This window comes from Amblyraja radiata, chromosome 29 (genome assembly GCF_010909765.2).
Source record: "Amblyraja radiata isolate CabotCenter1 chromosome 29, sAmbRad1.1.pri, whole genome shotgun sequence".
In the NCBI taxonomy this organism is placed as follows: domain Eukaryota; kingdom Metazoa; phylum Chordata; class Chondrichthyes; order Rajiformes; family Rajidae; genus Amblyraja; species Amblyraja radiata.
In genome coordinates, this window is record NC_045984.1 from 29,162,757 (window position 1) to 29,189,534 (window position 26,778).

Below are 26,778 nucleotides of genomic sequence, written 5' to 3' on the forward strand. Positions count from 1 at the left end.
CTGGAGGGAGACAGAGGGGAGAAAGGTGGGAGGGGAATGGAGAGAAGGAGAGAGTGCGATGGAGAGAAGGGGAGAGCGAGAGAGGGATTGAGTGGAGAGAGCTAGGGAAGCAAGAGAGATGTGGGTGCTGAGAGAAGGGGACAATGGGAGGGTGAGAAAGGGAGGCAGGGTGACATGGAATGGAAGATCGGGGGACAGGGAACGAGGGGGTCGGAGGGATGGGAGAGCGAGGGGGGCACAGGGAATGGGAGAGAGATTGGGATGGAAGGAAGGGGCGATATGTGTAGGGGAGAGGCAGTGAGCTTCAGAAAAATGGAGAGAGGGGAAGGAGTGAAGAATGGAGGAGAGGGGTGAGACTGAGGGGGGGGGGAATAGATGACAGAGAAACGAATAGATAGAGAAAGGAGAGAAATAAATGGAGAGAAGAGAAAATGGCACAGAAGATAGGATAGAGGGAAGGAGAGATATAGATGAAGTAGAAAGGGAGTTCAGGACAAAGGGACAAAGGTAGGAAGAGAGAGATATGGAGTGATGGAAAGCCAGAGATGGATAGATGGAGGGCTGGAGACAGGGAGAGTGAGAGAGAGGTTGGGAGACAGGGAGAGTGAGAGAGGTTGGAAGGCAGGGTAGGATGAGAGAGAGAGGGAGGGAGGTGGAGTTTACATGGAGGGTTGGGGAGTGGAAGAGATGGGAGCTGCGGTCGGGAGAATGAGGGAGAGAGATTGTGGGTTAGCGAGTGAAAGATAAAGTTGAGAGGAGGGTTCAAGTTCAAGTGAGTTTATTGTCATGTGTCCCTGATAGGACAATGAAATTCTTGCTTTGCTTCAGCACAACAGAACATAGTAGGCATTGACTACAAAACAGATCAATGTGTCCATATATTATCATATAAATAAAGATGGAAGGGCATTTTGCCTGGGGAACCAGACGTGGATGGGAGAGTAGGGAGGGAGAGATGGAAGGGCATTTTGCGTGGGGAACGGGACGGGAGAGTAGGGAGGGAGTGGATGGATGGAGGACGTGAGTTGGTGCCGGGCAGATATGGGAGAAACATGACCATGGAGAGAGAGAGAGAGAGATCTGGTTGATTTTTCACTTGCAGCTGTTGATTGAGGATGGACGAGATGAGCTGGGGACCGCGGGGAGCATCCGGGGATACACATTCGCCGAGCCAAGGGAACAAGTGCAACGACCCCCTGCTGAAGCCTTCGCTCCTGGCGAGCGGCGATGACATCGAGAGCACCGGCAGTGACACGGACGAGGACGATTCCAATGGCCCCCCGTCTCTAGAAGATGTAGGAGTGTCAGAGGAGCCACAGGTCCCAGGCGAGGATCAGCAAGGTTCAGAACCCAACACCAGCGAGGTCAGTGAAGAGACCCAGAGCGCAGCAGCAGACCCGGACAGTTCCGACAAACCAGATGAAGAATGGCTGCAGGTCCTTGGTATGGGTCACCTGTCCTTTTACATTTTTTTAATAATATTTTTATTAGAAGCATATACATATCGTAATTTAAGGATAAGGGGGAAGTCTTTTAGGACCGAGATGAGGAAAACATTTTTCACACAGAGTGGTGAATCTGTGGAATTATCTGCCACAGAAGGTAGTTGAAGCCAGTTCATTGGCTATATTTAAGAGGGAATTGGATGTGGCCCTTGTGGCTAAAGGGATCAGGGGGTATAGAGAGAAGGCAGGTACAGGATACTGAGTTGGATGGTCAGCCATGATCATATTGAATGGCGGTGCAGGCTCGAATGGCCTACTCCTGCACCTATTTTCTATGTTTCTATGTAATCAAAACACAACTTGTTTATCAATTACATATTGTTAATAGCTGGGGTCCTCGTTTATCAATTACATATTAACACAGCTTCTATTTATTTTATTTTTTATTTTTTTATATAGATAGAAAGAAGGGGGGGGGAGAGAAAGAGAAGAAAAAATAGGATAAATGACCAATAATACAATTTTGGAGATAGATCCGTAGATTATAAAATGTGACTATTCATCCAATCCTGGGTTCAAGTTTCAGTCAAATGTCCATGCTGGACCAATTTACCCTTTCAGAAAATCAATAAATGGAGACCATATTCTCGCAAACAATTCTGGTTTGTCAATTAAGGCAAGTCTAATTTTTTCCAAGTGTGCGGTCTCAGACATCTCCATAATCCACATTTTAATTGTTTTTTTTCCAAAATGTTAATATTATTTTTTTCCTTCACCTGTCCTTAACACTTAATCCTCCACCCATCTGGCCTATCTGAAGTATTGAAGTTGTGCTGCCTCTGCCTTGTCTGTAGGGCTGACAAGACAGCACAACAATAAAGACTGGATAGACTCGGCTTGTACTCGCTGGAATTTAGAAGATTGAGGGGGGATCTTATAGAAACGTACAGAATTCTTAAGGGGTTGAACAGGCTAGATGCAGGAGGATTGTTCCCGATGTTGGGGAAGTCCAGAACAAGGGGACACAGTTTAAGGATAAGGGGGAAATCTTTTAGGACCGAGATGAGAAAAACATTTTTCACACAGAGAGTGGTGAATCTGTGGAATTCTCTGCCACAGAAGGTAGTTGAGGCCACAGTTCATTGGCTATATTTAAGAGGGAGTTAGATGTGGCCCTTGTGGCTAAAGGGATCAGGGGGAGTTGGATGATCTGCCATGGTCATATTGAATGGCGGTGCAGGCTCGAAGGGCCAAATGGCCTACTTCTGCACCTATTTTCTATGTTTCTAACATTGTCAGAAATATTTTCTTGAACTGAGGCTGGTTCTCTTGGTGTGCGTGTGTTTGAAGGAACTGCAGACGCCTGCTTAACCGAAGAGAGACACAAAAAGCTGGAGTAACTCAGTGAGACGGGCAGCATCTCTGGAGTGAAGGAATGGGGTGACGTTTCGAGTCGAGACGCTTCTTCAGAGTCTAAAGAAGGGTCTCGACCCGAAATGTCACCCATTCCCTCTCTCCAGAGTTGCTGCCTGTCCCGGTGTTTCTGTTGGGTTTTATTCACAGAATAACCACAAAGTTTGAAGTTTACTGTTAACATTTTATAGATCAGTCTATCTTTCTATTTATCTAAAGATCTATCTTTCCCTTTTAACCCCATTCTTCTGCCTTCTCACCATAAAACCCTGGCACCCATATTAGTCAAGAATCTATCGATCTCTGCCTTAAAAATACACATTCTTGGCCTCCACAGCCTCTGTGGCATATTAATCAATTCAAAACAATTTAACACACAGCATTTAGTATTGTTAAGTTGCAAGCACAAATATGAACCTATAGTTATTAAAAAAAAAACCTTTATTTTTGAAAACCCTGTGGTGAAACATAACTTTGTTATTGCGAGTCTGAAACAGTGGTGCAGCTGGTAGTGCTGCTGCCTCACAGCACCAGAGACCCGAGTTTCATCCCGACCTCGGGTGCTGACTGCATGGAGTTTGCACGTTCTTCTCTGTGACTGCGTGGTTTTCCTCCAGGTGCTCCGGTTTCCTTCCGCATCCCAAAGAGGTGCAGGTTTATAGATTTATTATCCTCTGTAAATTGTGTGCAGGGTTTGCGGATGCATAAGTGGGTAACATAGAACGTGTGTGAACGGGTGAGCGATGGTCGGTGTGGACTCGATGGGCCGAAGGGCCTGTGTTTCTGTGCTTTATCTCTAAACTCAGCGAGACGGGCAGCATCTCTGCCTCTGGATTTAAGAGAGAGTTAGAGGATTTAAGAGTGAGTTAGATAGAGCTCTAGGGGCTGGTGGAGTCAAGGGATATGGGGAGAAGGCAGGCACGGGTTATTGATGTGGGACGATCGGCCATGATCACAATGAATGGCCTCCTCCTGCACCTATTTTCTATGTTTCTAAACTAAACAGAGGGGTTATAAGAGAAAGAGGAAAATAATTTGGAGAGATGTTGGCCTGTTTCTATGCTGTATCTCTAAACTTAACTGTCTAGCTCCCCCACCCCCCCCCCCCGCCTTTCCCCATTAACACAATTTATAACTTCATGTTATGTGAGCAGAATTAGGCCATTCGGCCCATCAAGCCTACTCCGCAGTTGTTTGTATATTGTGATTTGCTAGCACACGAGGTTTCTTAGGAGCGCAATTACCATGTCGTAGCAGAACTACCTGTATGTTCACCACGGCATTGAGTGCCCTGAGACTATCTGACACAAGGACATCACAGCTCTATCCCATCATGCGGCAATGTGTAAGCAGTCACAAGGAGAGTCTGCAAAAGAAGATGGGCAGCTTAGACAATGTGCCAGAAAGCAGCAGATGGACGACAGTGTGGTGGGGGTGGGGGGGGGGGAAATTTCTGCCATTTAATATGTAAAATTGATAAACCTTCTCTTTAAATAACAGGAAACTAGGAAATGTTTGCGTGTAAAGAGGTTGTGGGGTGGCTGGTCTTTGAAACACTAAATCAATATGTAAGGTGGCGCAGCGGTGGAACGACTGCCTTAGAGTGCCAGAGACCCACCTTCACTGTGCTGTCTGTACGGAGTTTGTACGTTCTCTCTGTGACCGTGTGGGTTTTCTCCGGGTGCTCCAGTTTATCCCACGCTCCAAAGACGTGCAGGTTTGTAGGTTAATTGGCTTCTGCAAATTGTCCCCAGTGCGTGGGATAGTGCTAGCGTACAGGGTGATTGCTGGTCGGCGCGGACTCGATGGGCCGAAGGGCCTGTTACCCTGCTGTATCTCTTAAGGAAAATGTAGGATTACTCAGCAATTCAGACAGCTAATGATGTTCTGGTCTTCTCTTGCAAAGAGGACGGGTGCAGGAGGAGGGAAGCATGTTGAAATTGTACTGGATGTGCACGTATCGAGGAAGCGTGTGTTGGGTCACAAGTTATAAGGTCACAATCGTGGCTGATCTATCTCTCCCTCCTAATCCCATTCTCCTGCCTTCTCCCCATAACCCCTGAGACCCGTACTAATCAAGATTCTATCTAACTCTGCCTTAAAAATATCCACTGACTTGGCCTCCACAGCCTTCTGGGGCAAAGAATTCCACAGATTCACCACCCTCTGACTAAAGAAATTCCTCCTCATCTCCTTCCTACAAGAATATCCATTAATTCTAAGGCTATGACCTCTTGTCCTAGACTCTCCCATTAGTGGAAACATAGTCAGGTTCACACAGAGGAAATTAAACAGGACCTGAAGGGATATAAAGCAAGCAGGAAAGAACTCGGGGGACAATTAGGGATTAAAGGGGCCACACAAATATCTTTAGCCAGTTGGATTAAAGAAAATCCCATGACTTTTCATGCGTACGTACATTAAAAACAACAGGCAAAGGAGTAGGGCCACTCGGGGATAAAGAAGGGAGTTTATGCTTGGAGTCAGAGGATGCAGACGAGCTACTCAACATGTTATTTGCACCTGTTTTCACCAAGGAGAAGGGGGAGGAGGAACGTGAGATCAGGGTGGAGAATAATAATGAGCTCTGGTAGACCTTTTGGACATTCAAGGGTATTTGTGGATAGGGGGATAAACTGGAAAAGTGGTCAAAAGGCAAGTAGATTCATCCTGGATGGCAGGTTCAAAGAGGCACAGACATGACCTCCTCTGTATACAAAGTGCTCTAGTAACTCAGCAGGTCAGGCAGCACTTCTGGAGAAAAAGGACGGGTGACGTTTTGGGTCGGGAGCCTTCTTCAGACTGACCCGAACCGTCACCTATCCTTTTCCTCCACAGATGCTGCCTGACCCGCTGAGTTACTCCAGCACTTTGTGTCCATATTCAGTATATCCCAGCATCTGCAGTTCCTTTCCACACATTCGTTCCTCTATTCTGCTTTTAACCCACTATGTCTTGCAGCATGGGTGAGTCAGGCAATTGATAGACAATAGGTGCAGGAGTAGGCCATTTGGCCCTTCGAGCCAGCACCGCCATTCAATGCGATCATGGCTGATCATCCCAAATCAGGACCCCGTTCCTGCCTTCTCCCCATATCCCCTGACTCCGCTATTTTTAAGTGCCCTATCTAGCTCTCTCTTGAAAGAATCCAGAGAACCTGAGGCAGAGAATTCCACAGACTCACCACTCTCTGTGGAAAAAAAAGTGTTTCCTCGTCTCCGTTCTAAATGGCTTGCCCCTTATTCTTAATCCCTGCAGGGAACGAGCTGCTGAGAAAGAAAGTCCTGATAGCGGGTCAGAACGAGGAGCCCAGACCACAGAAATGTCAGAATGTGACTGTGCGGCTGAAGATGTCACTGGAGGATGGGAGCGAGGTAGAGGAAGACTCTTCCCTCACCTTCACTGTGGGGGATGGGGACGTTATCCAGGTTGGTGCTGGTAAGCAGTTGGTACCTTTGTGCCTTTGCAAGGTGCAGGTTGCGCGAGGAACTTGCTTCAGCGTGTGTCTCCATCTCTCCGCAGGCCTTGGACCTTTGCATCCAGCTGATGGACCCGGGGGAGACAGCGTTAATCATCTCCGATGCCAAGTATGCCTTTGGCTGTCTGGGCAGGTAGGTAGGTGCTGACTGACAGCCTCTCAGTAAAGCCGAGCCTTTGAAAGCAATGGAATTCTTCCAGTGCCTCTTCACCTCCATTTCTTTTTAAATTAGGTTTAACTTCAGCCCACCGAGTCCACGCCGACCAGCAATCACCCCTTACATTAGCACTATCCTACACCCTTGGGGACAATTTATAATTCGTACCGAAGCCAATTAATCTATAATTGGCCTTTATAACAAGAGGAATCGAATATACAGTAGGAGCAAAGAGGTCCTTCTGCCGTTGTACAGAGCCCTAGTGAGACCACACCTAGAGTGTTGTGTGCAGTTTTGGTCCCCTAATTTGAGGAAGGACATTCTTGCTACTGAGGGAGTGCAGCGTAGGTTCTATCTACCAGAAATGTAACTGGACCAGCCGAATGAATAGCTGCCCTGAGAGTGGGTATCCTCTGTTCTAAGGACACCAGTAGTACAGTAACACCACCAACTGCAGTTTCCTCTCAATCACATACTGCCACTTACTCAGACATATATACAGGTCCACCACCGTTTTTCTGGCCCCCTTGGTTCCAGAACCTTTCTGGATTATCCGTTTTGGCAGACCAACAGAAGGGGGGTCTGTCAAACCAAGGTCCCTGGCGCTGTCAGGCAGGAACCGTGTGTCCCCCCCCCCCCTCCCCCCCCATGCCGACTTTTATGTTAAAGGGGGGCAACACAATACACCATCCTCAAAGGGACCTTCATCAAGACCGGTGGTGTGAAGGTTGTGCAGCCCTTTTTACCGTGCCCTCTCTCTCACCCCCCCCCCCCCCCCCTCCTGACAGCACCCGGCCCTGCGTGCCCTCCAATGCCACGGTGTACATCGAGATCCAGCTTCTCTCAGTGAAGGACGGGCCGGACATCGAACTCCTGTCGGGCAAGGAGCGCCTACTGCAGTCCAACATGAAGAGAGAGCGAGGGAACACCTACTTTCTCCGGAGCGAGTATGTCTTCGCAATCAGCTCGTACGACATTGCTCTCAATATTATAAACGCCAACTCCAAAGGTATGTGGAGGTACATTCTGACCAGTGACGGTAGCCCGGTCACTTATCAGTGAGACCAAGGTTTTAGATTCCTTCTGTAACCAGTTCTCTCTCATTTTGTTGTAACCAGTATAACTCATAACTCAATAACCCACTCTCAACACTCATAAGTGATAGGAGCAGAATTAGGCCAAACGGCCCATGAAGTCTGCTCCGCAATAGTGGCTGCTCGATCGCTCCTTCCTAACCCCATTCTCCTGCCTTCTCCCCATAACCCCCGACACCCGTACTAATCAAGAATCTATCTATAAAAACATCTATTGACTTGGCCTCCACAGCCTTCTGTGGCAAAGATTTCGACAGATTTACCAATCTCTGACTAATGAATGAGTTATAACTGATGAATGAGTGTAAATGGCGGTGAATGAGTAATAACTGATAACTCTCAAAACTCATTCTGTAACCAGTTTTCCCTCATTTTATTTAATACTGTAATCGGAACACCTTTGACCAAAATTAATAACTGGCGATTATTGGTATTGGCCTTTTGCAAAGTCTTCCTTTCACTTTCTGCCCTTTACAAAACTACTTTCACAAATCTTCGTGTCGTCAGCAAACTTGAATAGAATAGTACTTTTGTTGTTGCCGCCCTCTGGTTTGTTATTCTCGGGGCCCTTTACTCATAGTCAGTTTGACCCCCTCATTATCACCACACGGATCTATTGGACTTTGATCCGGCCACATTTGGAGTGTTGCGTGCAGTTCCGGTCGCCCCGTTACAGGACGGAGACCAGGAAACACTTATTCTCACAGAGAGTGGTGAGTCTGTGGAATTCTCTGCCTCAGAGGGCGGTGGAGGCAGGTTCTCTGGATGCTTTCAAGAGAGAGCTAGATAGGGCTCTTAAAAATAGCGGAGTCAGGGGATATGGGGAGAGGGCAGGAACGGGGTACTGATTGGGGATGATCAGCCATGATCACATTGAATGGCGGTGTTGGCTCGAATGGCCGACTCCTGCACCTATTGTCTATTGTCTACAGGAGGGATGTGGAAGCTTTGGTGAGGGCACAGAGGAGGTTTACCAGAACGCTGCCCGATTAGCAGGTTTCAGCAACAAGGGGGAGGTTGGAGAACTTGAATAGTTTTCTCTGGATTGTCGGAGGTTGAGGGGGAAGACTTAATGGAAGTGTATAAAATGATGAGAGGAACACAGGGTGGATAATCTGAACATTTTCCCCAGGGTGGAAATGACCAACACGAGAGGGCATCACCACTGGATGAGAGGGGGAAGGTTTAATGGAGATGTGCGGGGCAAGTTTTTTTTTTACACCGAGGGTGGAGGAGACCTGGAACGTGTTGCCCAGCGGCGGTGGTGTAAGCAGATACATGTTTTATCATTAATATCTTATTATTATTAATGTTTAGTGTTTTCTGAGTCATTCGTAACTGTCACTGTATGTCATGTTGTTACTTGTGGGCGGAGCACCAAAGCAAATTCCTTGTATGTGAATACTTGGCCAATAAACGTACTTACTGACATTCTTCTTTCGTGTCCATCATTCATGTTTCAAATGTTGGGCCAGGCGCTTGCACGGTGGACAACCTTTTTGTTTGCCACCACTAGATCATCCAGGCAGCATTGTTCACCAAGAAGTGGGCATCTTAGTAGGTGTGGCATGGATTGTACAGATGTTCCACATTCACATTCAGTGTCCGCCGCATCTACACAGCCCCGTTTGTTCAGATTGGTCTTGTATCAGCCCATCCTGGCACGAAGCCTATTGAGGGACTTCCAGGTCTTCCAGTCACCCCTGTGACCAGGTGGCATCTGTTCCTTGGTTGCGATCACCACCAAGTTTTCACTGCATTTCTTTTCCTACAAGGCTAGTCTGGTTGCTTGAGGAGACTGTGACAGTGGGCTGGACTGTGTGGAGGAAGCTCTTCAAGTCTACCCAACCTTGAAGAGCGGGGCTGGAAACTGGAAGTGTCCTGAGCTATTTCTGCTACCACTATCAGCAGCAGACACATTAGTAGCATTTAAGAGGTTTTGGGTCGGCACATGGAAGTGCAGGGATCATGTACAGGCAGATGAGATCGTAGCTTGGCATCATGTTCAGCACCAACATTGTGGGCCGAGTGGCCTGTTCCTGTCCTGTACTGTTCTATGTTCCATGTATTCCCAGGCCACTTTTGCATTCTGCTGGAAACAATCGCCTTTCTCACCGTTTGATTGTGCTTCTACTCACAGGTCCCCCTCTCGCATGTACTCTGATGCTTTGTGTTTCACCTTGCAGTTGAATTTTCGCTGGAGGAAGAGCAGGAGTTATCGGATGTGAAGGTGAAGTGCCTAAATAACCTGGCTGCGGCCCAGTTGAAGCTGGAACATTTTGAGGCTGCACTTAAATCCTCAAATGCAGCCCTCAAGCACCAACCCAACAACATCAAGGCACTCTTTAGAAAAGGGAAGGTAGGCTCCAATCCACTGGTGGCTAGCCTCAATATTCCAACCTTTCTGAAATTAATCTTTCTTTATAACATTCTGTATACATTTTTAACAGCTTTATTACCTCCAGATTTTTTTATGGTAAGTCCGCATTAACCAGCCTGATCCCCCGGTGGCTCAGCACTTCAACTCCCCCTCCCATTCCGAATCCGACCTCTCTGTCCTGGGCCTCCTCCATGGCCAGAGTGAGCACCACCGGAAATTGGAGGAGCAGCACCTCATATTCCGCTTGGGCAGTCTGCACCCTAGTGGCATAAACATTGAATTCGCCAATTTCCGGTAGCCTTTGTTGTCTCCTCCCCTTCTCAGCTCTCCCTCAGCCCTCGGGCTCCTCCTCTTCCTTTTTCCTTTCTTCTCAATTTATTTGTTACACAACTTGCCAAAGCCAATTAACCTACAAACCTGCACGTCTTTGGGACGTGGGAGGAAAACGGAGCACCCGTTAGAGCTGCCGCCTTACAGCGCCGCAGTCCTTGGATCGATCCCGACTACGGGTTTGTAGGTTAATTGGCTTCTGTAAATTGTAAATTGTCCCTAGTGTGTAAGATAGTGCTAGTGTACAGGGTGATCACAAGGGTGTAAACAGTCCCTTCGGCCCATCGAATCCGGCACGGATTCGGTGGGCCGAAGGGACTGTTTACACCCATGTATCTCTCAAAGTCTATAAAGTCTAACTCAAACCGTCTTATGAGATGGGAATAACTGTCCAATTTCAGTTAAATAGAAAATAGGTGGAGGAGGAGGCCATTCGGCCCTTCGAGCCCGCACCGCCATTCACTGTGATCATGGCTGATCGTCCCCTATCAATAACCCTTGCCTGCCTTCTCCCCATATCCCTCGACTCCACTTGCCCCCCTAGAGCTCTATCTAACTCTCTCTTAAATCCATCCAGTGATTTGGCCTCCACTGCCCTCTGGGGCAGGGAATTTCCATAAATTCCACACAACTCTCTGGGTGAAAAATGTCGTGAGTGGCCATACCCCTGACCCCATCATGGCTTGTTTCTCCGTTGTCAGGTTCTGACGTTGCAGGGCGAGTACACAGAAGCGATACCAGTCCTGAAACATGCCGCAAGACTCGAGCCATCGAATAAGGTGAGCGGGGAAGGCAACAGAATATGAGCAGGCATAATCTGGCTCATTCATCGGGAGCTATAATAATAATAATAATAATTTGATGGGATTTATATAGCGCCTTTCTAATACTCAAGGCGCTTTACATCGCATTATTAATTCACTCCTCAGTCACACTCGGTGGTGGTAAGCTACTTCTGTAGCCACAGCTGCCCTGGGGCAGACTGACGGAAGCGTGGCTGCCAATCTGCGCCTACGGCCCCTCCGACCACCACCAATCACTCACATACATTCACACACATTCACACACAGCTATGGGCACAATTCTAAACACTCTTACGATGCTTAGCACGCATGGCTCTGCGCGCATGCCCACATTTAGTTTGTGTCTTTTGCATTTTACCCGTGCGATTGAAGTGTATTTTGGATTTGTGCTTTGATATACAAGTGGGTGTGAATTAGATTCTCGTGCTTCGAGTGCCTATTATGGGTTGCGTCATTGCATTTTCATATTCATAGAAACATAGAAAATAGGTGCAGGAGAGGCCAGTCGGCCCTTCGAGCCAGCACCGCCATTCATTGTGATCATGGCTGTTCGTCCCCTATCAATAACCCGTGCCTGCCTTCTCCCCATATCCCTTGACAATCCACTAGCCCCGAGAGCTCTACCTAACTCTCTCTTAAATCCATCTAGTGACTCGGCCTCCACTGCCCTCTGTGGCAGGGAATTCCATAAATTCACAACTCTCTGGGTGAAAATTTTTTTTCTCACCTCAGTCTTAAATGACCTCCCCTTGATTCTAAGACTGTGGCCCCTGGTTCTGGACTCGCCCAACATTGGGAACATTTTTCCTGCAATTGGGGTTTTTTGTAGTATCGTAGAAAGTTTATGACGCGGGAGCTCATTCGAACCATTGTGTACCTACCAGCCACAACCCGGCTTAATCCAACCTTTCAAGCACAAGGTATGTAGGCCTGGAGATGAGACTGTAGAGATACAGCGTGGAAACAGGCCCTTCGGCCCACCGAGTCCGCGCCGACACTACGCAAAGGCCATTTAACCTACAAACCTGCCCGTCTTTTGGGTGTGGGAGGAAACCGGAGCACCCAGAGAAAACCCACGCGGTTACAGGGAGAACGTGCAAACTCTGTGCAGACAGCACCTGTGGTCAGGATTGAACAACACTCCAAAGACGTACATGTTTATAGGTTAATTGGCTTCAGTATGAATTATAAATTGTTCCGAGTGTGTAGGGTAGTGTTAGTGTACGAGTGTAGTGTGGTGTCGATGGTCGACTCGGTGGGCCGAATCTATGTTCTGCATCAAGTCTACTCCGCCATTCGATCATGGCTGATCTATCTTTCCCTCTCAACCCCATTCTCCTGCCTTCTCCCCATAACCCCCGACCTGTACTGATCAAAATCTGTCAATCTCCACCTTAAAAATATCCATTGATTTGGCCGCCAGTCTTTTGTGGCAATGAATTCCAGTTTCACCACCGTCTGACGAAAAAAATTCCTTCTCATCTACCTAAAGGCATGTTATTTTATTCTGAGGTTATGGCCTGTGGTCCTAGCCTCTCCCACTAGTGTAAGTAAGTTTATTGGCCACGTATTCACATACAAGGAATTTGCCTTGGTGCTCCGCCCACAAGTAACAACATGACATACAGTGACAGTTACGAATGACTCAGAAAACACTAAACATTAATAATAATAAAACCCAGAGAAAACCTAGTGGAAACATCCTCTCCCCCTCCACTCTATCCCGGCGTTTCACTATCCCTGTATAACTGGGTCACCCGTGGGTCTTGGCTCTGGCCTCACTCACCGTGGGGTTGTCCCCGTTCCACAAAGATGTCCTGGGTATATGTTGGACGAGGTCACGTCCTTGTGTAGTGCTGCTGCTGATTGCCTTGTGCATGTTTGAGATCTGCTAACGGCTGCCGCTGCTGTGCAGGCGATTCTGGTCGAACTCTCCCAGCTACTGAGGAAGCAATCCGAGCAGCGGACTGTGGAGCAGGCAATGTACCGGAAGATGCTCGGGGATATGGCTATTCCCCCCGTCTCCTCGCCATCGCGATTCTCATGGGTACGTGAACTAAAGTCTTTGTTGTTTACTATTTCCTTTCACTCTGGGTGCAAGCTGTTCATACTACATGGCTCATGTGGCTTCATGGCTAAAGAGATCAGGGGGTATGGAGAGAAGGCAGGTATGGGATATTGATTTGGATGATCAGCCATGATCATATTGAATGGCGGTGCAGGCTCGAAGGGCCGAATGGCCTACTCCTGCACCTATTTTCTATGTTTCTATACAGATACTCAAGGGTAAGGAAAGTAAAGGGCGCATGACTAGATAAAGACAGTGTAGAGGGAGCTGTGCGCTATCTAATCCATGTCGTTGCTCTATCTAACCCATGTCATTGCGCTATCTAACCCATGCTCGTCTCAACTGGGAGATTTGAAGGGATAGCGTAGAGGGATCTTTACAGTTATACAGCATGGAAACAGGCCCGACTTGCCCACACCTGCTAACATGTCCCATCTGCCTCTGTTTGGCCCATATCCTTCTAAATCTGTCTTATCCATGTACCTGTCTAAATGTTTCTTAAACATTGCAATAGTCCCTGTCACAAATACCTCTTCTGGCAGCTCGTTAACATACACCCACTGTCCTTTGTGTGGAAAAAGCTACCCCGCGGATTCTTTTCGCCATCACATTAAACCCATGCCCCCTGGTCCTCGATTCACCTACTCTGGGCAAGAGACTCTGTGTGTCCTCTCATGATTTTATACACCTCTATAAGATCACCCCTCATCCTCTTGCGCTCCAAGGAATAGAGTCCCAGCCTGCTCAACGTCTCCCTACAGCTCAGGCCCTCGAGTCCAGGCAACATGCTCGTACCCTTTCTAACTTCATAAATTCAAGAATGAGGCCATTCAATCATGGCGGATCTATCTTTCCCTCTCAACCCCATTCTCCTGCCTTCTCCCCATAACCCCTTACACATGTACTGATCAAAAATCTGTCAACCTGCGCCTTAAAAATACCCATTGACTTGGCCTCCACAGCTGTCTGTGGCAATGAATTCGACAGATTCACCACCCTTGATATAACATGGTGCCCAGAACTGAACACAATACTCCTAAAATACAGCCTCACCAACATCTTATATAACTGCAGCATGACCTCCCAACATTTCACTCTGCGTCCACACCTGAGGGATCGAGGTGCGTAGGAAGGAACTGCAGATGCTGGTTTACACCATAGATAGACGCAAAATGCTAGAGTAACTCAGTGGGACAGGCAGCATCTCTGGAGAGAAGGAATGGGTCACGTTTTGGATGGAGAAATACTACTTCCTACTCTGAAGTCTGAAGAAGGGTCTCGACCCGAAACGTCACCCATTCCTTCTCTCCAGAGATGCTGCCTGTCCTGCTGAGTTACTCTGGCATGTTATGCCTATCCTGAGGGGTCACGCTGTTGGGGGAAGTGATGGTGTGAGAGTGTGTAAGAAAGAACTGCAGGTGCTGGTTTAAATCGAAGGTAGACACAGAATGCTGGAGTAACTCAGCGGGTGAGGCAGCATCTCTGGAGAGAAGGAATGGGCGACGTTTCGGGTCTCGACCCTTTCTTCGGGCTGATGGGTCTGTTGTTCTTTATCTACGGCTGCAGAATATCCCGTGGAAGTGGCTGTTTGGGGCGACCGTGGTCGCAGTTGGCGGCGTGGCCGTGTCCGTCATTGTCGCCGCAAGAACCTAACGCACTACAGCGCGGGCCGGGTATCCCATAGCGGGACGGGTCCACGACAAAAACTCGAACAGTGCTGATTTAACTCCCTGCCCCAGAACATTCTGAGCCTCACACTGTGTCAGGTATTGTACATAGTGTTATTGGACTCCAGCCACCCCTTGCCCTTGACATCCTTGTGGAGAAAGAAAGCATGTAGTGATCGATAGCTCCACATTATAAAACACTGATTAGATTTAATTTATTTCTTCGCGGTGGCTTAGAGCTAGCTACCTGTTGAGTGAAATTTATGCAAAATGTTTATATAATTCTAATAAAATGTTTATATTGAATTCGATGTGAGTGAGTGTTGCTGTGGAAACTTATGGGGAAGGAGATAGGAATCACACGGACAATCAATGTGGAGAAACTCAGCGGGCGAGGCAGCATCTATGGAGCGAAGGAAATAGGCGACGTTTCGGTTCCCGAAACGTCGCCTATTTCCTTCGCTCCATAGATGCTGCCTCGCCCGCTGAGTTTCCCCAGCGTTTTTGTCTACCTTCGATTTTCCAGCATCAGCAGTTCCTTCTTAAACATCCATGTGGGGAGGATACGTTCGAGAGCGACGGGGGTAGGCCCAGCAGCAGCCTGGGGCTCGCCTAGATCGGGAGCCGCTCCAGTGCATCCAGCACGTGGACCGGGCTTTTTGTAGATGTGGCAGCGAAATCTGGTGACTCGTGCATGTCTGATATATGCACAGGGTATCTCACTGGCGTGCACACGTGACAATATGGAAGCCACCGGTAGAGCTACTGCCTTACAGCGCCGGAGACCCGGGTTCGATCCTGCCTACGGATGCTTGTGCGTACGGAGTTTGTACATTCTCCCCGTGACCTGCGTGAGTTTTCTCCGAGATCTTCGGTTTCCTCTCACCCTGCGTAAACAGGTTTGCAGGTTAATTGGGTTGGTATAAATGTAAATTGTCCCCTATGTGTGTGTGTGTGTAGGATGGTCTTAGTGTGCGGGGGATAGCTAGTCGGTGTGGACTCAGTATGCCGAAGGGCCTGTTTCCGCACTGTATCTCTAAACTAAACAGCTTTCCATAGACTTATGCCCCTGTCCCACTTAGGAAACCTGAATGGAAACCTCTGGAGACTTTGCGCCCCACCCAAGGTTTCCAGAGGTTCCCGGAGGTTCCCGTCAGTCTCCCTACCACCTCCGGGAACCGCACGGAAACCTTGGGTGGGGCGCAAAGTCTCCAGAGGTTTCCATTCAGGTTTCCTAAGTGGGACAGGGGCATAAACTCCTCAGGCAAAAGAGTTCTTGACTAATTTAAGCCCCAGTGTTGTATGCGAGATACTGCGCATCAGTCCCAGCCCGAATGTGTCGTGTTCATTTCAACGTGACAAGTAAAAATACAAAGGAGAACATTTATTTATATAAAAACGGTACTTTTACACAGATGGGAGAAAATAGTTTCAGGTGGACAAAGGCAAGGAGACTGACCTTCTCAACATACCAGGCGTGGGGGGGTGGGGGAAACGTACTTACAGAGCAAGGTGTGTAAGGGAAGGTCACTCAGGCACTTGAACCTCCCTGGTCATTCACTCAGTCTCCTGTTGGTCACTCTCACCCACAGCCAACGCTCGCTCATTCACTCTTCACATTCACTTCCCACTCTCTTTCGCACTTGGTCCCGAGCCGTTACTGCTCCCCCTCGGTCGCGGGTGGGGGTGAAGCCGAGGGGGGGAGGGGGGTAGCTTTCAGCAGCTCCGCGAGGTAAGTGTGTAAATGGAGACGATCCGTGGCCTCCTTCCGCCGGGTGGAGAGAACGTTACAGGGCAGGGCCGTCGTCCCCGTGGGGCAGGTCGGCCAGAGGGTCGGAGAACCTCCTCTGGACCTTGGCCGGGGAGGGTTTGGTCTCGTTGGGGTGGCCGCCGGCTTTGGATTGGCGCAAGATGTCCTGCACGGCCGCGTACATGGAGTGGATGTTGTCGGAGCGCTGGGAGGGCAGGTTGCGCCGCCGCATGGTGACGGGCTGCGGGTGGGACTGGCCGTCTGCGCCCGCAGTGGGGCCGGCACCACCCACCGCGCTGACCATGCCGGGGGGCAGCTTGATGTTCCGCGTGGGCAGCAGGGGCGTCCGCCGGGGCAGCCTGATGCTGGCCAGCATGGAGAAGGCGCGGCGCTGCGCCACGGGCGGGCGTGTCGGTGCCACCGCCGGTTCAGCCGGGGCGACCGCGGGCTCCGGGACGGCAGGCCTCGACTCGCCTCGTCCTGTGAACTGGAACACCGCCGAACCTGCGGGGAGAAAGGTTCACCCGTCACACCGGCTCTGCAGCCCGTCCCATCCCATCCCATCCCATCCCGCCACACGTGCAGACCGAGATGCGCATTGCCCAACGCCCCTGCAGCATCGAACGGCTGGTGGACAAGCTGGCAACATCAAGATGCTGCTGAAACCAGGCCACTCTATGCTCGCTGGTCCCATTAGCAGATCTGCAATCATACATTACAATCCTTCCATTCTATTAAATCTCTATTTCAGCAGCAGCAGCATTTCTTGCACTGACTATCCGACGCCTTCAATCTCTGTACAAGCACAAAATGCCGGAGTAACTCAAGAGGGTCAGAACCCTTCTTCCGACCCGAAACGTCACCCATCCTCCTTTTTCCTCCGAGATGCTGCCTGACCCGCTGAGTTACTCCAGCACTTTTGTGTCCTTCTTCGCAATAAACCAGCATCTGCAGTTCCTTCCTACACTTCAAACTTGGATTTATTGTACTTTATTTTGCACTAGATGGTTATAGAGGGCACAAAAGGGTTCAAAGTAGGGAACGTTAGCATCAGGTGCAGAGGTTTAAAAATGTATAATTTCCAGATTCAGGGGCAGATTCTTCCCATCTGTTATCAGGCAACTATCAACAACTAGAGAGCGGGCCTGATCTCCCATCGACTTAATTGAAGACCCCCAGACTATCGCCCGGCTGTCCTAGTCAGCATGGATTTGTGAAGGGGAAATCATGCTTGACTCATCTTCTGGAATTTTTTGAGGATGTAACTAGGAAAATGGACAAGGGAGAGGCAGTGGATGTAGTGTACCTGGACTTTCAGAAAGCATTTGATAAGGTTCCACATAGGAGATTAGTGGGCAAAATTAGAGCACATGGTATTGGGGGTAGGGTACTGACATGGATAGAAAATTGGTTGCCAGACAGGAAACAAAGAGTAGGGATTAACGGGTCCCTTTCAGAATGGCAGGCAGTGACTAGTGGGGTACCACAAGGCTCGGTGTTGGAACCGCAGCTATTTACAATATACATCAATGATTTAGATAAAGGCATTCAAAGTAACATTAGCACATTTGCAGATGACACAAAGCTAGGTGTGAACTGTGAGGGGGATGCAGGGTGACTTGGACAGGATGGGTGAGTGAGCAGATGCATGACAGATACTGTATAATGTGGATAAATGTGAGGTTATCCACCTTGGTGGCAAAAACAGGAAGGTAGATTATTATCTGAATGGTGTCAAGTTGGGAAAAGAGGAAATAAAAAGAGATCTGGGGGTCCTTGTTCATCAGTCATTGAAAGTAAGCATGCAAGTAGAGCAGGCAGTGAAGAAAGCTAATGGTATGTTAAGCCCTCATAACAAGCGGAGTTGAGTATAGGAGCAAATAGGCGTACAGGGTCCTGGTGAGACCACACCTGGACTATTGTGTGCAGTTTTGGTCTCCAAATTTGAGGAAGGACATTCTTGCTATTGAGGGAGTGCACAAGGTTCACAAGGTTAATTCCCGGGATGGCGGGACTGTCATATGCTGAAGAATGGAGCGGCTGGGCTTGTGCACTCTGAAATTTAGAAGGATGAGAGGGAATCTTATTGAAACATATAAGATTATTAATGGATTGGACACGCTAGAGGCAGGAAACATGTTCCCGATGTTAGGCGAGTCCAGAACCAGGGGCCACAGTTTAAGAATAAGAGTTAGGCCATTTAGAACAGAGATGAGGAAAAACATTTGTGAATCTGTGGAATTCTCTGTCTCAGAAGGCAGTGGAGACCAATTCTCTGGATGCTTTCAAGCGAGAGTTAGGTAGACCTCTTAAAGATAGCGGAGTCAGGGGATATGGGGAGAAGGCAGGAACGGGGTACATTTGTGGATGATCAGCCATGATCACAGTGAGTGGCGGTGCTGGCTAGAAGGGCTGAATGGCCTACTCCTACATCTATTGTCTATCTTTTATCGAATTTTACTGGACTTCATCTTTCACTAAACGTTATTCCCTTGATCATGTATCTGTACACTGTGGACGGCTTGATTATAGACGAGTGTAGTAGTCATTCACTGACTGGAATAGCATGCAACAAGAATGAAGCTTTCCACTGTACCTCGGTACATGTGACAATAATGAACTAAAGTATATTAAAGGGAGCCTGAGAGAAAAAAAACCAGAAGTACACAAGATGGCAACCTACTTTTTACTGACCTCCGGGCTCCGCTTGCCCTGGCCGATCGTAGAGAAGGCTCTCCGTACTCAGGGAAGCCTCAGAATCCAGGTTTTCCTCATCGGAGCCTCTCTGCTCCAACTGTGGGAGTGCAAGTGTCAGCTGATCCCTGCGGACGGGAAAATATATGGTCATCACCTCGCGAGAACCCAGTGAGTCCTGGCACGCACCCACCACTTACAACCATCTTGACGCGCAAATGAGTCATAGAAACATAGAAACATAAAAAATGGGTGCAGGAGGAGGCCATTCGGTCCTTCGAGCCAGCACCGCCATCCCTTGTGATCATGGCTGATCTTCCCCCTATCAATAACCCGTGCCTGCCTTCTCCCCATATCACTGGCCCCTAGAGCTCTATCGAATGCCCCTGTCCCACTTAGGAAACCTGAACAGAAACCTCTGGAGACTTTGCGCCCCACCCAAGGTTTCCGTGCGGTTCCCGGAGGTTTTTGTCTGTCTCCCTACCTGCTTCCACTACCTGCAACCACCTGCAACCTCCGGGAACCGCACGGAAACCTTGGGTGGGGCGCAAAGTCTCCAGAGGTTTCCGTTCAGTGGGACAGGGGCATTAATATTCTCTCTTAAATCCATCCAGTGACTTGGCCTCCACTGCCCTCTGTGGCAGGGAATTCCATAAATTGACAACTCTCTGGGTGAAAAAGACTTTTTCTCACCTCAGTTTTAAATGACCTCCCCTTTATTCTAAGACTGTGGCCCCTGGTTCTGGATGCCCAACATTGGGAACATTTTTCCTGCATCTAGCTTGTCCAGTCCTTTTATAATTTTATATGTTTCTATAAGTTCCCCCGTCATCCTTCTAAACTCCAGTGAATACAAGCCTAGTCTTTTCAATCTTTCCTCATATGACAGTCCCGCCATCCCAGGGATCAATCTCGAGTCCACACCAGCAAAGGCACCATTTGCTGTCCAGGGAGTTAATGGCATGACATTAAGGGTGTCGGGGGTTATGGGGGAAAAGGCAGGAGAATGGGGTTGAGAGGTAAAGATAGATCAGCCATGATTGAATGGCGGAGTAGGCTCAATGTGGAGATAGGAACTGCAGATGCTGGTTTAAACCGAAGATAAGACACAAAATGCTGGAGTAACTCAGCGGGACAGGCAGCATCTTTGGAGAGAAGGAATGGGCGATGTTTTGGGTTGAGACCCTTCTTCCTAGACTCGATGGGCCGAATGGCCTAATCCTGCTCCTAGCACCTGTAAACTTGTGAGCTTACATTGGGTAAGGAGAGGATTGAGGGAGGAAGGCTGGTGCTTCTCCCCAATGATCCCTGCCCGGAGATTTTAATGGCCTCCCCCCTCCCAACCCTCCCTCCAGACAGAATCGAAGAAGGAGATAGCCGTCCCCACCCCCCCACGCTGACCTCTCCTCCTTTATTGACTGGATCTGCTCAATCAGGATTTCTTCCTCGTGTTCCATGTCGGTGTCGGACGGCTCATCCTCCTCCAGGTTCACCAGGGGTGGAGGCTTCTCAGCGACCTTTGGGGACCGAGGCACCTTGCTCTAAAATGGAGGAGGGAAGATGATGATCACCGTTAGAGCTCCTTGGTGGACTGGTTCCATCCGACATTTGGACCAAACGGATCACGGTTAGGGTGACGACTGCAGGGGTGGGATGTTAAAGGGGGGGAGAAAAATCAGCCAGTGATCCACCTGACCAGGTGGCTCCGTGGTGGTGGTGGTAGAGGGGGGGGGGGACACACAACATGGGGCGTAACTGTGGCAACTCCCAGGGGCGAAACACCTTTGTAATACTCACTTCTAGTGTGGGAAGTCTACAAAATTGCATCGTAATGGGGTCAACTTCTCACTATCCCAGAGATGCCAACTGCAGGCATTTAGGATGAAGCTCACTCAACTAACATTTGCTGAGGAGTGGATGAGGGTGCGATCGGATCTGAAGAGATACAGCACGGCAACAGGCCCTTCGGCCCACCGGGTCCGCACCACCCCGTACACCACCACTATCCTGCACGCCAGGGGCAATCTACGGAAGCCTGTTAACCTACAAAACCTGCATGTCTTTGGAGCGGGGGAGGAAACCGGAGCTTCCTGGAGAAAACCCACGCAGGTCACAGGGGAGAACGTTCAAACTGCGTACAGACAGCACCCGTAGCCAGGATTGAACCAGGGTCTCTGGCACTGTGAGGCAGCAACTCTACCGCTGTGCCACTGTGCTACTGTATGTAGGTGGGGGAAGCCTCTGGCTCCTCTTCAATGGAATTTTGAAGCATGTTGCCCTTCCCCACCCCCCACCCCCCTCCCCCCTTCAGATTTTACAGCTGAAATCGAGACCATCTGTGGACAATGAATGAATCACATGTTGAGGCCCCAGTTACTCCCAGAGGGAATGAATGCATGAATTTAGACTTTATTACTAGACTTCAGTACAGTGAGATGCTTTGTTTAACATGCACCCGAGTCAGTACGTACATGTCGCCACCTGTTGGTTCCGACCAAGCATGGCAACGCCAGGCGGACGGGAGTTGCAGAGGAAAAGGTGGGGGGGGGGCACTTGAGTGGGTAGACCAACGCCGGCTGTGCCAGGCGCGTGGCCATGCGATGGCGAAGGCACTCAGGCAGGCGGCATGCACGCACTGCATGCACTGCAGTGGGTGGAGGTCGGTCAGTGAAGGCGGGGGGGGGATGTGATGCATGCAAGAAGTGCAAGATGAGAGCACACATGCAGAGAGGAAGGTCATCCAAACTAGCCCAGTACCTACCAGTACCCCGTCATGCGGAGCAGAAACCCCGACGTCAAGAGGCCACAGCTGGAGAACAAGGGCAAGAGTGAGGGAGAGGAGTAGGAGATGAAGAGGAAAAAAAACCCCCCCAAAAATCACCAAAAACCGTCCCAAATAGGGTCAGCAGATGCAGAAATGTCAGCGGAGCAAACCTTCCATCTGTGTCCGAGCCCAGGTCCCACAGCAGGGCTGGGATAGTTTGGGAGCAGATTATTTAAAAAGGCTGCATGGTCAACTCTGTGACTCTTCTTAGACAATAGACAATAGGTGCAGGAGGAGGCCATTTGGCCCTTCGAGCCAGCACTGCCATTCAATGTGATTATGGCTGATCATTCACAATCAGTACCCCGTTCCTGCCTCCCCATATTTCCTGACTCCGTTTTTTTTTTAAGAGCCCTATCTAGCTCTCTCTTGAAAGCATCCAGAGAACCTGCCTCCACCGCCCTCTGAGGCAGAGAATGCCACAGACTCACCACTCTCTGTGAGGAAAAGTGTTTCCTCGTCTCCGTTCTAAATGACTTACTCCTTAATTCTGCATTCCACTCCAGAGCACAATCCTACCCCAGACTGCTGTCAGTTAGGTAGACACAAAGCGCTGGAGTAACTCAGCGGGTCAGGCAGCATTTCTGGAGAAAAAGGATGGGCGACGTTTCGGGTCAGACGGTAGAAGGGTACCGACCCGAAACGACATGCATCCTTTTTCTTCAGAGATGCTGCCTGACCCGCTGAGTTACTCCAGCGCTTTGTGTCGATCTTTGGTATAAACCAGCATCTGCAGTTCCTTTCTACACACCATACTGTCAGCTATTGGCCTCATTATGAGGAGAAGGCAAGAGAATGGGATTGAGAGGGAAAGATAGATCAGCCATGGTTGAATGGCAGAGAAGGCTTGATGGGCCGAATGGCCTTATTCTGCTCCTAGAACTTATGATCAGCTCTGGAAGTCTTCCTTGACCCGCTCTGATCTCACTTCCACTCCAAATGTGACATTCCTTCACAACTTCAAAAATCAAAAATAATGGGGAAATCAGCAGAGGGACCGAATGGCCTCTGAATGACACCACATAGACTTGGGGGCTGAATGGCTTTCTATTTTCCAAAACCTTTGTTATTGTTATTGTTCTACCTAGCGCCAACTCGGCGGTCGATTTGCTGAACACCTTCGCTCAGTCCGCCTCGGCCTAGGTGATCTCCCGGTTGCCAAACACTTTAATTCCCCATCCCATTCCCACTGACATTTCTGTCCTGAGACACCTCCTTTGCCAGAGTGAACCCAAATGTAAATTGGAGGAAAAGCACCTCATATTTTGCTTGTTTAAGAAGGAACTTGGTTAAGAAGCACCTCATATTTCACTTGGGCAGCTTACAAGCCTTATTGATTTCTCAAAATTCAAGTATCGCCTGAACTTCAAGCATCCCCCCTCCCTCTGTCCCTCACCCATCCTAGTCGTCGTACTAGTTTCACTGTCGCCCTGTTGAGTTCCACTATCTCATTATCAACAATCACACAGCCAACAACAGACCATTGTGGGCTACACATTTCCTTGATTATCGTAGCCTTTTGCATATCTTCCATTCACTTGCCCTAAGTACCGTCTATGCCTCTCGTTCCCCTTTCCCCTCTGACTCAGTCTGAAGAAGGATCTCGACCGGAAACGTCACCTACTGCTTTACTCCAGGGACTGAGCTGCCTGAGCCGCTGAGTTACTTCAGCACTTTGTGAGGGTCTTTGTTGTTGTGCGTTGAGCAACTTACGCGGAGGAGAGAGAGGCGCCGGACGGCAAGCTGCTCCGCCGTCTCCAGTTGGGTGATTTCAGCCATTTTCATTTTGTATTTCCGCATCTGCTCATTGATCAGCAACTCCACGCACCTGCAAACGAGCAAGTCAATAAGACCTCAAACACACACACAGCGCCGTTCAGAAGGAAACAAGGTTAATTCCCGGGATGGCGGGACTGTCATATGCTGAGAGAATGGAGCAGCTGGGCTTGTACACTCTGGAGTTTAGAAGGATGAGAGGGAATCTCATTGAAACATATAAGATTGCTAAGCACTTGGACACGCTAGAGGCAGGAAACATGTTCCCGATGTTGGGGGAGTCCAGAACCAGGGGCCACAGTTTAAGAATAAGGGGTCAGCCGTTTAGAACGGAGACGAGGAAACACTTTTTCTCACAGAGAGTGGTGAGTCTGTGGAATTCTCTGCCTCAGAGGGCGGTGGAGGCAGGTTCTCTGGATGCTTTCAAGAGAGAGCTAGATAGGGCTCTTAAAAATAGCGGAGTCAGGGGATATGGGGAGAAGGCAGGAACTGATTGTGGATGATCAGCCATGATCACATTGAATGGCGGTGCTGGCTAGAAGGGCCGAATGGCCTCCTCCTGCACCTATTGTCTATTGTCCAAATTACCTTCTTTACGTCACCTATCCACCCCTCAAGACAATCCACGCTGAAAGAAACAGCATGGAAACTAGACATTTGGCCCACCAAGTTCATGCCCACCGTCGACCACCCACTCACACCAGTTCCACGTGTCCCCCACGTTCGCATCCACGCCCTACACGCAGCACAGTTGACAACGGGAAATTAAGCTGCAAGCCCGCACGCCATCGAGATGTGGGAGGAAACCGGAGATCCTGGAGGAAACCCATGGAGAACGTGCAAACTCCACACAGACAGCACCCGAGGTCGTGAATGAACCTGGGTCCCTGCGCAGCGAGGCAGCAGACTGTACCAGAGGCCACTCTTCATGGCCATTAAAGTAAATGTCAATTGTTGTAATGGGCGGAGAATCCCAATGTCCAATTTGTACACAAGATACCGCCACTAATCTGCTTTAGCGCTGTCACAAGATGGCGGCGTTGGAGGGGGAAGATGGTGGCCGCGTCAACGGTTTAGGCCATAAGGTCATAAATGATCAGAGTAGAATTAGGCCATTCGGCCCATTAAGTCGACTCCGCCATTCAATCAGGGCTGATCAATCCCTCCCTCCTAACCCCATTCTCCTGCCTTCTCCCACATCGTTTCTGTGAGCGGGTGGGCGGGCGCGCGCGCGAGGATAGGCAAATTCTCACCGCCTGAGCCTCCTCAAGTCCCACCGTCAGTTCGGGGAAGATTTGTACTATTCCCCGTAACACTGGGAACAGCTGCCGGAGTTGATTCCCTGACGGAACAAGGAGAGTGAAGACTCACATGGTTGTTTTCGAGAGGTCCTTCATGCTCATCAGTGGGTCCGAGGTGTCGGGAGAGCGGAGGATACATGGAGCGAACACAATGGCCAGTGCGTTGGGTGACATGCGGTTCATCTCCTCCAGCTCGGCTACCCTGAAACCAAGAGCATCTTCATCACACGGGGTCCACAATCCCAACAGCACAACATCGGCGACGGAAGAGTTCAGACCCCCTACGTCTGTGTTTACTGGGGTTCAGTACAACCACCACCTCCATTTACGTGCTCCCTCTTACAGTATATAGAAAACTTTACCCGAGTTGCCCAAGTCAGCCTGACACAGTGGAGGATCTGGGCCTGCATATCCTGAATGGATCGCATCATGGGTAGAAATAGAACATAGGTGCAGGAGCAGGCTATTCGGCCCTTCGAGTCAGCACCGCATTTCAATATGATCATGGTTGATCATCCAGAATCAGTACACCATTCCTACTTTCTCCCCGTATCCCCTTGATTCCTTTAGCCCCAAGCGCCATATCTAACTCTCTCCTGAAAACCTCCAGTGAATTGGCCTCCACAGCCTTCTGTGGCAGAGAATTCCACAGATTCACAACTCTCTGGGTACAACTCTTAGTATGGACACGTATAGAAGTGTGAAAAAGCACACCTCTAGACTCAGGGACAGTTTCTTCCCAGCTGTTATCAGGCAACTGAATCATCCTACCACAACCAGAGAGCAATAAACCTTGTGAACCTACGCTGCACTCCCTCAATAGCAAGAATGTCCAATATCCAATGCATGAATCTGGCTACATGTTTTTTTTAACATTGTGATAGTATCCGCCTTAACTACCCCATATAGTTAAGCTCGTTCCATATACCAACCACCCAATAAAAAGTTGCCCCTCAGGTTCCTATTAAATCATTCCTTCCTCACCTTGAACCGATATCCTCCAGTTCTGTCTCTCCCTAGTAGTAAATGCCTACTATGTTCTGTATGTTGAAGCAAAGCAAGAATTTCATTGTCCTATACAGGGACACATGACAATAAACTCACTTGAACTTGAACTTGAACTCCTAACCCCATTCTCCTGCCTTCTCCCAGTAGCCTCTGACACCCGTACTAATCAAGAATCTATCTATCTCTGCCTTAAAAATATCCACTGACTTGGCCTCCGCAGCTTTCTGTGGCAAAGAGTTCCACAGATTCACCACCCTCGGACTAAAGAAATGTCTCCTCATCTACTTCCTAAAAGAACGTCCTTTAATTCAGAGGCTTTGACCTCTAGTCCTTGACTCTCTCACTAGTGGAAACTAAGTTAGGTTAAGGTCCCAATTCATCACCCGACCTCATTGAGATCACTGGGTTTTACCTCAGGACCTGTTACGCTACAATGCTGAGAATTATATTCTGCCATCTGGTATCTTTACCTTCACTCTGCCCTTTGTACTTGTGTTGGGCCTGATGCTATTCATGTATGGTATCGGATATGATTGGGGAGAATGCAGACAAAAGCTTTTCACTGTACCTCGGGAACCATGAGACAACGT

At 49.1% G+C, this 26,778-nt stretch overlaps 2 protein-coding genes across 8 annotated transcripts in view; one reads left to right on the forward strand and one right to left on the reverse strand.

Moving 5' to 3' along the window:
* Positions 1 to 968: 968 nt before the first annotated feature.
* Positions 969 to 15,141, forward strand: fkbp8 (FKBP prolyl isomerase 8). Its single transcript, XM_033047078.1, has 8 exons — positions 969 to 1,443; positions 6,117 to 6,286; positions 6,381 to 6,469; positions 7,282 to 7,502; positions 9,774 to 9,946; positions 10,999 to 11,076; positions 13,016 to 13,147; positions 14,735 to 15,141. The coding sequence occupies exons 1-8, from the start codon at positions 1,116 to 1,118 to the stop codon at positions 14,819 to 14,821; spliced, it is 1,278 nt and encodes a 425-aa protein (XP_032902969.1). The 5' UTR covers positions 969 to 1,115; the 3' UTR covers positions 14,822 to 15,141.
* A 1,063-nt stretch (positions 15,142 to 16,204) lies between these two features.
* Positions 16,205 to 26,778, reverse strand: part of myo9b (myosin IXB) — a 126,839-nt gene continuing 116,265 nt past the window's right edge. For 5 of the 7 annotated variants that reach the window (XM_033047082.1, XM_033047079.1, XM_033047083.1 and 2 more), the window contains 6 exons: positions 25,251 to 25,382; positions 23,817 to 23,931; positions 22,041 to 22,088; positions 20,681 to 20,820; positions 19,280 to 19,407; positions 16,205 to 17,089 (listed from right to left, as the gene is read on the reverse strand). In XM_033047082.1, coding sequence (XP_032902973.1) covers positions 16,623 to 17,089; positions 19,280 to 19,407; positions 20,681 to 20,820; positions 22,041 to 22,088; positions 23,817 to 23,931; positions 25,251 to 25,382 — 1,030 coding nt within the window. In that variant the 3' untranslated portion in view covers positions 16,205 to 16,622. Of the gene's footprint in view, positions 17,090 to 19,268; positions 19,408 to 20,680; positions 20,821 to 22,040; positions 22,089 to 23,816; positions 23,932 to 25,250; positions 25,383 to 26,778 lie in introns of all 7 variants that reach the window. The other 2 variants (XM_033047086.1, XM_033047084.1) reach the window with 2 other exon arrangements.

Coding starts and splice junctions, on each gene's coding strand:
- fkbp8 (XM_033047078.1), top strand. CDS start 1,116: ATGGACGAGATGAGCTGGGGACCGCGGGGAGCATCCGGGGATACACAT. Junction 6,287..6,380: donor GGGATGGGGACGTTATCCAG/GTTGGTGCTGGT, acceptor ATCTCTCCGCAG/GCCTTGGACCTTTGCATCCA. Junction 11,077..13,015: donor GACTCGAGCCATCGAATAAG/GTGAGCGGGGAA, acceptor GCTGCTGTGCAG/GCGATTCTGGTCGAACTCTC.